The sequence below is a fragment of the Solea solea genome, chromosome 11, assembly GCF_958295425.1.
Source record: "Solea solea chromosome 11, fSolSol10.1, whole genome shotgun sequence".
NCBI lineage: Eukaryota > Metazoa > Chordata > Actinopteri > Pleuronectiformes > Soleidae > Solea > Solea solea.
This window is the reverse complement of record NC_081144.1, coordinates 1,912,513-1,926,197: the sequence shown is the minus strand read 5'-3', so window position 1 is coordinate 1,926,197 and position 13,685 is coordinate 1,912,513. Positions and strand designations below refer to the sequence as shown.

General features: G+C 41.7%; 2 protein-coding genes across 2 annotated transcripts in view; both read left to right on the top strand.

Annotated features, from left to right (window-relative positions):
• Positions 1–13,685, top strand: part of si:ch211-251b21.1 (uncharacterized protein LOC571720 homolog) — a 44,953-nt gene that overhangs the window by 17,441 nt on the left and 13,827 nt on the right. The gene's annotated exons all lie outside the window — the stretch shown is intronic.
• Positions 1–13,685, top strand: part of plch2a (phospholipase C, eta 2a) — a 47,971-nt gene that overhangs the window by 30,362 nt on the left and 3,924 nt on the right. Inside the window, exons 11-21 of the mRNA XM_058642302.1 lie at positions 1,282–1,437; positions 1,663–1,761; positions 2,832–2,932; positions 3,059–3,147; positions 3,818–4,000; positions 4,239–4,346; positions 4,897–5,021; positions 5,245–5,329; positions 6,197–6,343; positions 6,832–6,911; positions 10,434–10,815. Coding sequence (XP_058498285.1) covers positions 1,282–1,437; positions 1,663–1,761; positions 2,832–2,932; positions 3,059–3,147; positions 3,818–4,000; positions 4,239–4,346; positions 4,897–5,021; positions 5,245–5,329; positions 6,197–6,343; positions 6,832–6,911; positions 10,434–10,815 — 1,555 coding nt within the window. The remainder of the gene's footprint in view (positions 1–1,281; positions 1,438–1,662; positions 1,762–2,831; positions 2,933–3,058; positions 3,148–3,817; positions 4,001–4,238; positions 4,347–4,896; positions 5,022–5,244; positions 5,330–6,196; positions 6,344–6,831; positions 6,912–10,433; positions 10,816–13,685) is intronic.

Below are 13,685 nucleotides of genomic sequence, written 5' to 3'. Positions count from 1 at the left end.
TTGTTTTCAGCTCTGACATCACTGCACTGTGATGCTGATGCTCCCTGTGGTCTGATTAGACACTAAGGAGGTTTTTTTTAGATGCATTCTGCCACCATGTGGCTGAATTGAGCATGTGCATAAAGGATGTCTCACTGTCATTCCCATCCATACTGTCACATGCTTTCATTCATTCATTCATCCATCATCCACCCTGGGAGGCTCTGCTTCATGTTACATCATGTATTGCTTCATCTTTGCAGATATGTAGATGTGGAATTATGCATGTTGTGTTTTCTTATTGTACAGTACAAACAGAATGTACTATTATGTATGTGTCCTTCTGTTTTTCCTTTTTCCTACACCAGTGCATTTCTCACTGTTCCTCTGAATAACCTCAAAGTAAATGCAGGGAACAGATATTATCGGAGATCCTTTTAGAACTGTTGATGCCATCTAATTATATGCCAAAAAACATAGTAATATTATCATACAGGTATCATACATTACACCATATTAAAACATCATTTACTATCATACACTGTCATAATCCATGTGGAATTGGCAGAGTTGTGCATGAATATGCGTGTTCTGTTTGTTGAATGTCGCTCATGTTTTTTGCTGAACGGTGATCTGAGTAGATCAGATCACAAATGCTGAACATGAGCGGTGTTTACTTTTGCCAGACTGAACAATGCTGACATATTACACACAGACTGGCAGACAGGTGTTGTGCCAGACATGGATTGACGGGAGCGTGTGCAGCCTCTTAAAGCTGTCATCAGTTTATGTGTAGTGAAAGCGTACAGCTGAGTTTATCTGGAACAAAATCTTTTGAATTTTATTTTGTCCTCACAAAACTGCTCCTTCAAGCTGAGGCTCTAGTTCTGCTCCCTCTGTATCACAGATTTACTAAAGTCACTGTCAGTTTTTACACTTTCAGGCATTCCTTTTTTGAAAATGCTTTTGAGCACTTATTTACACAAATCACAGAATTCATCAGTTAAAGTGGTAATCATCTTTCTCTAGTAATTTTTTTGCTCAACATAAAAGAGGTCAGACAATTTATTAATTCTACTTTTCCAAAGTGGCGCCTGAGATATCTACAGAAACAAAAGCTTTTAGACAGGAAAAGAGAAATATTCACAAAGCTGAAATCAAATGCTTCCTTCCGCCCTCATTTCAGATGCATTTTAAGATCATATTAAAATCAGAAGTGCCTACATTTACAGATAATGGTCAATAATGTAACTGTTGAAAGTTGCTCACCATCATTCTCTGTGTAACTTGTCCTTCCTTCAGACGTCTGCCAACAGAAAGCAGGTGGAGAACATGGCCAAGAAGAAGCTGGACAACCTGATGAAGGAGTCTAAGATCCGAGACAGAGAGGACCCAGACAACTTCACCATCACAGCCCTGCCTCCGTCCGGGAAGCCCACGGCCAAAACTCGCTCCAAGGTAAAAGCAAGCGCAGTAATAAGGAGTGCTAAGCACAATAATTGAATCTGACCTAAATGGTTTAATGGAACTGAGCCACACTTGTATAAAGCAGCAGTAGAGTAGTCGGAATCATTCCGGTTTCTTTCTGTTGCATCGGTCTCTTTTTGATGTCATGCACAAGTATTTTCTTACTGTTGAGGAAAATGTTTCCTTATAAAACGTAAGCTTCTTCTCTGCTGTCAGGGTAAAATTGAGGATGGCACGGACACAGCGGATGAAGCTAATCCCAGCAGCAACAAGCATACAGCACGCTCCTTCATCGGGACCTTCTCAAAACGCAAGGTCAGCCTCTTCATTCCTCTCTTCTTTCTCGCTCTTCGTACAGTCAGTTTTCTGCATTTTCTTTTTGGTGCAAATGTTGACTTAGCTCTAAAGAAATGTGGTGTAGAACCTTTCATGTAAGTTGACAGGTAAAATAAAATAATTGAAACAGATGTCTGTTTTATAATACAATGCAACACAATGATACACAAATAATTTTATACGCACAGCAATTAGTTGGTGAATTTGCACGTTATCTCAGCACTTTGCACCTTAACAGTATTTGTAATCGTTTTATTTGCACATCAGTCTTGTTTTTACAGATTTACCTATTGTGATTGCGATGTATTATGACATTCAGCTGGTGTTATCTAAACATTTTAAAATGTGCTTGTGTTATTTCCCTGGCTGGGTCATCATTTAAAGTGAGCCCGCATTTGCATGCGTAGTATTGTCTTTTTTTTTTATCATGTTGTATCATGTACTTCTCTTTTATGATGATATTTTTTTTATGTCCACTGCCTGGCTGCAATCAAATTGCCCCTAGTGGAATAGTTAAGTGTGATGTTGGTGATGTTGACCTGTAAAAACACAAAGCTATGGAGGAATATTTTATGGATATTGATCGGTATTTACAACAGCCAATAACATTGAATGTGCATCCAGTCTCACCTTCTCTTTGTATGTTATTGATTATTGGACAATACATAAACAAAGTATTGCTCTATCGTAATAAAATGTATCCCGTATGTGCCACGTCTCTCTCTCGACCTCTCTGTATGTTCATGCACAACGTCACTCATAAACACACTCAATCTTTCACAGTTTGTGCAACAAATGCAACCTTTTCTTTACTCAAATAGTGCACTCGAGAATGAGGCACAAATAATACGCCCTACAAGTGCGTTGTGAAGGTTCCCTCTATTAGTATCACAGGCAAATGTTGTCTGTTAATGCAGGGACTTTAAAAAACAGACACTATTTGAAAGGTGGTGTCTATGTTGAAATTGTGAACCATTTACACGTGAAAAAGACACTTATTAATATTCTTTGGTCCCTCACTTTTTTAAAATGTCTCTTTTGCTCTGCAGAAAAAGACGACCAAGCTGAAGAAGACATCAAGCTTTGAAGACACGGACACAGACCCAGAGAGCTCAAGTAGTGCCTCCCGTGCCCCTTTACACCACAGCAAGTATGTTACACACCATGTGTAAAAACCATGTTTAACTACAAATAACTTATTTAATGTTGGGGTTTTTTGTGAATATAAGCACTGTGTGTGCAATGCTGTGATCTTTGTCCTTTGTTGCCCTCACAGAAAGAAGAAGACCATGAAGTTGTCCAGAGCTCTATCTGATCTGGTCAAATACACGCGGTCTGTGGGTCTTTATGACATCGAGGCTCAAGGTAAGCAGCTCCCTTCTCTGTGTGCCATTGTGGGCTTTACTCAGTAAAACCACAACTGAACCTGGCAGTGAAATACCTGGGCTTACTGGTTACTTTGCAGTGAGAGTGATTCTTTAATGAAGGTGTCGACTGTCCTTTAATAATGCAGGCGAAATGTGAGCACTTAACATCTCTTAAGACCCTGTTTAGACTGGGTATTAACATGCGTCAAGTCCAGTGTCAGGAGCAGTGAGTGTACTCAAATGCATCTTCAGATGAGATCTCTCTGACCACTTTCAGAGATGGTCAGGCACATGAGGCCACATTCTTTTTAGTCCTCAGGAAGCATTAAAGATCTCAGCTGATGTCCTGAAGAGTGAGTGATGCTCAAAGGTAAAAAAGAGCAGAAATGACCAACGTGTATATTAGTATACAGTGCAGAGGAAGCAGAATCTGACCACTTGGGTTAGGGATCAGGATTGATGTTAATGTCTGAACAGGGCCTAAAGTATCTGTCAAATTTCATATAACATAAAATCTACACATAATACAAATGGTGTACACATAATGTTTGTTCCACTGCTGTTTATAAATCCCCGTCTGTGGGTTCTGATGTGACTTTTAAAGTTAATGGAAATGTTGGAGCTTGGCGAGTTAAACAAAGATGCCTTTGTGTTTGTGGGCCTGGCAGCAAACTGCAGCTGGCAGGTGTCGTCGCTCAGTGAGACCAAAGCTCACCAATTGATGCAGCAAAAAGCTATATCCTTCATCCAGTTCAACCAGCGGCAGCTCTCCCGCATCTACCCTTCCTCCTACCGTGTGGACTCCTCCAACTTCAACCCACAGCCCTTCTGGAACGCTGGCTGCCAACTCGGTATGAGCTCAACCCTTTCACACCATGTATTCAGAGTGGTCCTTCAAGGACAGTCAGGAGGTTCGCTGAATCCACCCTGTTTTGATTAATTCATGCTGTTTTTCAAGACGTTGGTGAACTGTCATTTTCTGTGGAGCGGCTGCGGCCTTTTCTCTTCCCACAGCGACCTGTTTGTCTGCACATTAAAGTAAAATATTCAGCCTGCTAACAATGAACACGTGAACCGCTTTGCTTTCAGTTGCACTCAACTACCAGTCAGAGGGCCGCGTCCTGCAGCTCAACAGAGCCAAGTTCTACAGCAACGCCAACTGTGGCTACATCCTGAAGCCGACCTGCATGTGTGAAGGTCAGCACAACAAATCGACTCGTTTGACCAGAAAGTAGTATTTTCATTTTGTGATTTGTATTCTTTTTGCCAGGCTGGACATTCAGTTTGGTTAGTGGTCCTACTTATTCTGGTTGTATGTGAGCAGAGAGGGCAGTTATGTGCTAATGTCCTGATTTATCATTAAGTCTGGAAACATACAATATACTGTGGGCATCAGCTCGTGTATAATATGTGGTTTTTTTAAGGAGGCAACTGCCAAATTCTGTGTCCCGAGCTGTTCCAAGTGTGTAATTGTTTGGTCACAGCTGTAAATGCACAGTAATACTTACTTTTCCTCAGAGCAGATGGTGTGTTTGGACAAAACAAGAACCCCTGCATAGTAATATTGCATTGTGATTAAGTTTTAACACAAATGTTGTCTGTTTCAGTTTTAATTGAAACCGATGTGATGAAGAGCTGTCTAAATGTCTTTTAAACGGGTTTATGCTTTAAATGTTGTTGTTTATTATAACAACATCGATTTGGGTAACGCTAAAAATAGCTTTTTTAATTTTTTTATTTACTGCAGGTGCTTTTAACCCAAACCTGGAGGACCCGCTGCCAAGTCAGATGAAGAAACAGCTGGTGTTGAAGATCATCAGTGGACAGCAACTGCCTAAACCCAAAGACTCGATGTTAGGAGACAGGGGAGAGGTAAAACCCCACCACCACTGCAGATTAGTTCAATTAAAATGTATCCGTGTGTATTGTGATGTTTCCTGTTTTTCTTCAGTGACATAAAGCATAACGTACCATGTTGGGATTTGCAGAACACCCTGCATTAGTACAGATAATCCCAAAAGCTTGCCTGCCAAAACCATGAAGTCATGAAATGTTGAACTTGATCAGATTCCTGAATGCTGTGTCCGTCTGTCAGATCATTGATCCCTTCGTAGAGGTGGAGATCATTGGCATCCCAGTGGACTGCTGCAAGGAGCAGACCAGAGTAGTGGATGATAATGGTGAGTCGACAAAAAAGTTAAATTGTTCCGTTTCGTCCGTCTGTTTTAGTTTTTTTTTTTATATTGTAAATTGTCTTTCAAACTGCTGTGGTCTACGAACTATCCATTCACGATGTCCACTGTTTGCTTGAGACGACCTGCGGTTTTGTCAAAAACACTTTTGACAAGCATTTAGTGTTGGTGTGTATGCTAATTGAAGCAATGCATTGTTTGACTGTGACATTTGTGTGTGTCTCAGCTGTCTGTGTCTGAGTTGTCTGTGTGGTTTCTGATATATAATTGATGACCTCAGCTTAAGTGTGCACAGCCAGCATCTCTGTACTCACACACACACACACACACAGGTTTGTGCAGCTATCCTTTTTAGGACTCTGCATTCACTTTCATTCATTTCGGCAACCTAAATGTGTTATCCCTTACTTTAACCATTACCAGATAATGCCTAATCCCAATCTTCACCTAACCCACAATTCAAATCAAACTTCACCAGTTCCTCAGAGATGAGATTCTGCCTCATTAGGACCAAGTTCTAGTCTCAATGAGGACTACTGGTCCTGACAAGGTCAGTGTTTATGCCAGAGAAGGTTCTACAGGGGTTATAAATACAAGGACACACACACACGCACTCTGAATAATTGATGAATGCTGAGTTGGCCTCCTAACGTTTGTCCTTCCCTTTCTCTCTGTCCTGCTATTCTATTACACTCTCTTATTTCTTATGATTTGCACACACTCACCTCACTTTTTTTCTTGTCTTTTCCCGTTCTCCACTCCTCCCTACGGATTCTCTACACTTAACCTCCTTCCTCTGCGTCCTCTTCATCCACCCCTCTTTTTGACGTCTTTCTGGGGTGGTTTTTCCTGAAGGGTTCAACCCAATGTGGGAGGAGACTCTGGTGTTTATGGTCCACATGCCGGAGCTGGCTCTAGTGCGTTTCCTGGTGTGGGACCATGACCCCATCGGCCAGGACTTTATCGGCCAGCGCAGCATTGCCTTCAACAGCATGATGCCAGGTAAGACATGATGAAACACCTGGTTTTAGATAGACTGTGTTTCTATGGTGATTTCTAAAATCCTTTGTTTTTCTTGATCACAGACCTTGGGTTGAAATTCTTTATTTAAATCCACCATAGAGCATTGTTGCTTTTTTCTAATGTGATTATTTTTTCTATTGTAAAATTGAACCTATCACTCTAGAAGCTACAATTTGAGTATCCAAACAGAATACTAAAGGGCTAAGTATTGAGCCTTGAGGTGCACCCTACCTTAAAGTATTGGGGATACCTTTTATCCTATCTGTTTCATAGGATCTGTACTGCTAAGGTGGTATGTTATGGGTTCCATAAATACTTTCAATGTATTCTTGCTTTGTTTTTAACGTTAGTTTGAGTCTGGTCTGTGGCTGGAAGTAAATCATCACCCACAGAAAACGGTGTGATATGGACTGGCCTTTCCCCCCCTTCTGATTAATTAAACACATTTATCATTCGTTTGTGTGCAGGTTATCGTCATGTGTACTTGGAAGGTATGGAGGAGGCGTCAATCTTTGTGCATGTAGCTGTGCATGACATCACTGGTAAGGTAGGTACTATAGTGAAAACCGGCTGATAACAATGGGAACCCTATTATTATCTTGTTATCCTCCAAAATTGAAAAACACTGACACACCTCCCACTTGTGAGCTTAGTGTACCGACAACAGTTTGTCATCATATTCACATTACAGCCATATTACCATTTTTTCTGTTACAGAAGTAGAGTATTTAAGTCTATACACATTTGAACCTGTTTTTAAATTAAAGACTCTAGTTTGTGCTTTGTACAAAGTGCTCACTCTAAAAGTGTAAAACCTAGACATCTACTCATTGAAACAATGGTACTGTGGCATTTTGATGATTTTTTGTTTTGTTTTTTGTATTATAGCTAAGATATTTTTGTTTCCAAACAAGTTTCTTTGTCATAAATAATGCAGTTGTCTCTGTCTCTCTTTGACTTTGTTTTCACTGCACTCAGCTGTTCTCAGACATGTTTTAAATGACCACTCTGTTCTTCATTGTCCTTGCTTTGAACTTCCTCTTTCTCAGCTGTTGCTCTGTTGCCTCCTGTTGTGATTTCTCTCTTCTTCCCCCCACCCTGCCCATTATTTTATTCTGTCTTTCATCCTCCTCCTCTCTCTGATCTTCACTCTCTTCCTGTGTCTGTTTATGATTCCAGTGGACCCCTATTTTTCCAAACGCTCCATTTAGACGCAGGAAATTTTTAGGAGCCCTGAAGCTGCCGCTCAGAACTAAGGTGTAGTGAGACCCAGTCGGCATCTTGCATGAGCCACACACTCCACCCACTTTGCCACCTTAGTGACACCCTCCCCCCTGCACAAAGCCTTCTTACCAGCCAACTGTAAACATTAAAAAAAGACACAACTCATGTCTCACATGAGTTATGATGGCTTGACCTGCTTGCATCTTCATTGACCCCCAAGTAGATCCAATGTCATCAACCTGGCCAGTGAAAGAGCTGGATAGAGAAGAGAGAGGGATGAGAGTCTGAGAATCTGCCAGGCTGCAGTGAGAGAGCTTTTTTTTTCCTTTTTACTCAGGAGTTTTTCATTGTGCTGCACTGCAGTGGTATACAGTTCCACTGCCTTTGTGGATACTTTTTTTCTTGTTTGTCATCGTATGCATCTCGTTTTTGCTGTAGAATTTTGTTCTTGTTCTCAAAACTTAATGTTGCTATTTTTACAGCCACACTAATGGCAAATGCCTGGCAACAAATACTTAAGTATTTTGTGGACGATGGATATTTGCTGTGAAATTGCTGGAAAACCTGAAGGAATCAGTGGACCGCCGCGTAAATTCAAAATTAAAACAGACGTAACACGTTTTGGGTGGATTGCTATATACCTTAGTAAAGGCAGTAAGTGGAACTGTTTTGACCCTGCTTTGGAAAACCTAAAAATGCCTACACATGGCTCTGTACAAACTGACAGGTTATTGTATCGGAGTACTCAGTAGGAGTGGAGGGCAATGGATTCTTAGCAGAAAAATCATTAATTGGGAAATCAAAATACATCCATACTGTCTGTATCTATTTGCCTTGTGCTCAGTCACGCTGATGCTCTGGAAAATTAGAAACATCCATTTTTTTCAAAGAACAATTCTACATCAAGATGCATTGACAATTCTTTTTTTCTTTTTTGTCTGGCCGAAGGCGCTTGAAGCAGCATAGAGGGATTTCATCTGATCAATTAAGATAATACCTGTGTGTGGTTCAGCCAACATTGTGTTATGTTCCGTCACTCAGCCAAAGCTTCTTTTCTTTATCGTCCTGTCTCTTTGTCTGTACTGTCACTTTATTTTTGTTGACAGATGCTCACTATGCCATTCATCACAGTGGTCAGATTATTTGGATCTACTTCTTTCACATTATTCACATTTTGTTTAAGACCGTTGTAGCTTACAGTGATGGAGATGATTTAATATGATGCTCTGTCCCACTGTTGCTCCGTTTGGTTTTGTACTGTCAATTGTAGTTCACCATTGTCTGAATGTCCTTATCGTTGTTCCTACCATTCAATCCCCAATCATTGTGACTTCTGACCGTTGCCATGCAGCATTTCATTTCCAAATCTTTTTTAACCAGAATATTACAAATCATATTCAGTTCAGTTATACAAAATATGTATTTGGTTTGTACATGAACATTAACACAGAATAAGTACAGCTGCTCTAGCTTGTTACTGCAGTGTTGAAGGTTTCACATTAGGGATGCTCCAGATGATCAGTCACTGACCAGTAACATTTGATCTGAAGGATCTGATCAATTCATTGTGTTCGTTTTTGGCCATGAAATCCCAAAGGACACAGCTTCCAGGTTTAAAACTGACATGCATGTGGCTGAGAGTGAGCTGTGTGCACAGCTCCCCCTGCCTTCACTGCAGAAGCTGTGCAAAAACACACTGCTGGTGTGAAACTGTGTAATGCATGTATAACTCGTATCAGAATAAAACATCTCATGGAGGAAGCCACATGACAAATTTGATCAAAGCCAGATCACCTGGCTGGAGAATGGTTGACAGCACAGAGTGAAGGGTGTAAAAAGGCAGAGAAAAGAACAGAATTAGAAACCAGACGCAGACTTCTTGTACGACCATGGAAGTCTAGATCAGTGGTAGCAGGTTGGATGGAAAATGCATCTTCTGTCTGATCAGCAGCTTCTTAGAAGCTGAGATGTCAACTTCATAGTCTGCCACATCATAATTATTAACATTCTCTAATATAAAGTAGATGTGTCAGGGAGAGGGAAACAAATTTAGTGCAGCTGATAACGGTACCAACAATTTAATGTGAAATTCCCATTCTAAAACATGCAATTTTATATTAAATTCATTTTGAAAATTTTGCATAATTTTACTATCACCACAACCATGTCACATCTCTCTGAAATTAGACCCACAGTTTTAAGAATCACTGGCTTAGGTTACACGGCCATGCAAACCCACTAGCAACATTATCTACCAGTCACACTAGCTGATGTACACATAATACTAAAACAAAAAGATTGTTATTGCCAGGATAATGACAGATATTGCTCTTGAAAAATCGGTTTTAGTGGCAAAAAACAAACAAATCGAAGCATCCCTAATTCACATTTGTAGTGTCTTTTTGTAGCCCTGCACACAGAAGACTGATGCCACTGTATTTATTTGTAAAGACGAACACAACGTGAGATAAAAATGTGCATTTAAATTGAGGCATGCGTTTGTGGAACTAATGTTTCACCGCTGGAACAACGGCTGCGTACTAAGATGTAGCTGTGCTTAAACCATCTAACAGACTAACACTTTGAATCCATGAGGAATTCAAAGCTAGTCAGCATGGATTACAGCAGAATGATCATAATAAAGACTACAAGTGATCATTCATATGTGGTCTGGCAGGGTGTATTGATAACGTTAGTTTGTGACTTTTAAAGCATGTTCACTCTACATTATTGCAGTAATGCCACCTGCATTATAATAAATATTGTTCTTGTACAAGTTCTTTGTGATTTGTTTTGTTACAATTCTTTGTGTGTTTGACGATGCCGTTTCTTGTGTCTTTGGCAGGCCAGAGCAGCCAGCGGCATAAAAGGGTTGTTTCACAGAAACCCAAAGCAGGCTTCCCTGGACAGCCATGCTGCTGCACAGCACGGCCGTAAGCACCCATTTGGTGCTCACCTCCTGCGCCGCACTGCCAGCGCGCCCACCAAAGGCCAGCCCAAAGTCAAAAAGGGCTTCCCAGAGATCACCATTGACACCAAAGACTACAGCTCAGAAGGGCCTAGTGAGGAGCGAGAGTCTGACGACCGGGACAAGGCCTCAGCTACCGCCTCTCACCAGGCTACACCACCACAACACCGCCCCGGGGATTCATTGGCTTCTCATCAAGCCAAGGGGCCCAGGGACCATCCTGACACTAATGGGGCTTTTCATCCTGAGGAGGGTAAAGGTAAGAGCCCTCTGTTTGCCAAGCGACGACCCATGAGTGAGCCTCTGAAGCGGGCCAGTCGGCTCCGCTCACATGACCCACTGGACATGAAGCCAGGGGTGTTTGCCCGTGTCGCGCTTAACAGCTCAGGTAGGGTGGGGGTGTCCTCCAACTGTATCGCATGTGTGATCGGCTCTAAAGAGAGTCCAGAGACTGAAAGAAAGGGTCCAGTTGAAGAAAGGCAGGAATCCAAGTCCAAAATAGCTACTAAGGAGAGACGGGAGAAATGTAATCGCACATCCTCAACCAAGAGACAAGTTCAGCCAGAGACATTAACCAAGCCTCAGGCACTAGATGCCCAGCCAGAGTTAAAGCAGTCTCTTGAGTCCTGCACAGAGGCTGAGTTTCAATGCTTGCCCCAGGCTCTCCTCCAACCTATCCCCTTTTCCAGGTCCAAAACTAGGCAAACTCTGGGTACCCAGCACATCCGACCTCAGCCTCGCACATCACTAAGAAACACCAGGTCCTGCAGTGTTCCCCGCAGATACCCCAACAACTCTGTAACACCAGCACCAAGACTCACACCAGACTGCAAGACTAACCTCCACTGGCAGCAAACGGCACCCCCCAACTATGGTGCTATGGTTTGTGGCTCAGTGTTCACGTCACTTCCAAAGAGTATTGCTGATAACGCTCTCTTGCTCAGTGACAGTAGCAGCTGTGACAGCTTGCACAGTCTAAGCAGCTTGGAGTTGCCTCCTATGCTTCCTCCACACTCTGTCCTTGACAGTCGCAAGAGGGCGGTAGGCACCCTACAGCGTGAGATGAACGCCCTGTTTGCTCTGAAAATGGAAGAGTTGCGCCATAAGTCCCCGATGTTCTTTGCTGGTAAGACATTATCTGAGCCAGTCTCAGCCATGACCCCTAGTAGCTGCCGTGTAGTGGCTGTAGTGCAACCTATATGTACTGTAGATTCCCAATTAGTCTCCGTACATAAACAGACCCCAAGTCTTTGTCAATGTGATGGTAGAAACTTGTGCTGTGTAACTCTAAGACACACTAGCTACTTTCAGTGTGCTGAAGTTCTCAGAAGATTGATCTGAGCACTCCAGATGTTCACAAACGTTACTCCAAACATTCTCTCTCCTGCCAGCGCCGCCAACAAATCTCCAAATAATGTCTCTTGAATTTGATTCTCTACAGATTCTCCTGTTGTTTTGAAACACATCTGACCAACACAGTCTCTGCCTTATGTAAACAGCAAACTCCAGAGTATGTCCTGACCCAATCTTCCAGGCACTGTCTTTAGTTCATGTGTATCCCTGATAGTATGAGGTCTAACTATAAATCCTGTTGCATTGTTAGAGTTCCATTTTAGCTTTTGTATTTTCACCATAGCCTAGTCACGGATTGTTATTTCTGCTTTTAAATTATAATTTTGCCCTTTTTTTGCCTTAAAATACCCAACTTGATACTAACCACCTGCATGGCAGATGAAAAAAATGGTAAGTTTTAGTCCAAACATTAACCACAAATGTATTAAATTTAGTAAATGAGTAAAGTACAGTAGTTTTCACTTATTGTAGCTTAAACTACACTATACATTAATTAATTTGTGTCCTATGCACAGGATAAATTTATGCTTAAGACTATATTATCATTACATTTCAAAAGTAATTAAACGCAACCCACCTTCACAAGTCAGTTATATCCACAGGTGCAGTGGTTGACATTCAGTTTCAGTCTTAAAAACTACAGTTTACTGTGAAGTCACAATACAGTGACGTAAACGCTGGGTCCAGGTGGAAACCTCCTCCTCCTCCTCCTCCTCCCCTTTTTCCCTCTTCACATGACATATTTCATTGGAATCCAGTTCCTGCTCAAATCCAGCTGCTCTATACAAACCTTGTTCTCTTCAGGGAGTTGAATTCATGTTTTTCTGGCTTCTTAACAATAACTGATGTGTGCAGACATCTGTTGGTCATACAATGCTGGGAGATACTCTATCGTTATGAACTCATGTGATGAATCTCTATTTCAACAGCTCTTCCTCTCGTCTGTGAGTTTAGACTAATGTTGTTTGTTGAGCTGTTGAAGAATCTGCATTAACGTCTCTTACGACGATGCTTCCTCTGTCCTTTAAGCCTTGCCTTGACTCTCCCTCCTCTTTACGGTTTTGCTAAACTCCTTTTTCCTCTCTGTCCCTTTTGCACGCTCTCTCTGTTCCTAGTGCAGAATTGAGGGGATGACCAGAGCCAGGTAAACTGCTGAACGCATGCAGCTTTTAAGTACATCCTCCACACCTTCACTTCACCCATCAGTCTCTGTCTCATTTCATCTCTCTTGTGGTGGTTGCTTGGGGTTTGAAATCCATTTTCATCATTTTCACACTCTTGAAATGCACTAACTCACCATGACATCACTGGTAGTAACAGAAGCACAATGTTTGTTCACACCATGGAATTGGGGTGCGGGACCAGACAGAGACACTCACCTGAAAACACAATTAATGAAAGTGAATTATGCACAGAGGGGTTTACATATAAATGAATATCTGTTAAAGTTAAACAAATGGACAAATGAGTTAATACAACTCTGACTTAAGCCAATCGGCTCCATGTGACTGCATTTCTCACTATAGCAGTGTAGTGTTCTCATGTTCAGGCGATGGACACAGGAAATGACGTGATTTTCATCACAGCTGATAAAGGCGAGACGCGAACACAGCGCTGAGTTAGTGTTGCAGAGTTGGAGTAACGGTAAAAACACGAAGAAGCGCCCACAAAAGTTTCAGATGTGGATTCTTATGCTAAGAATCACATGGATGTTAAGCAATTTAGAGGAATTGTGTAGTGAGTGACTTCCTGTACGTCACATAGACATCGGCAGTG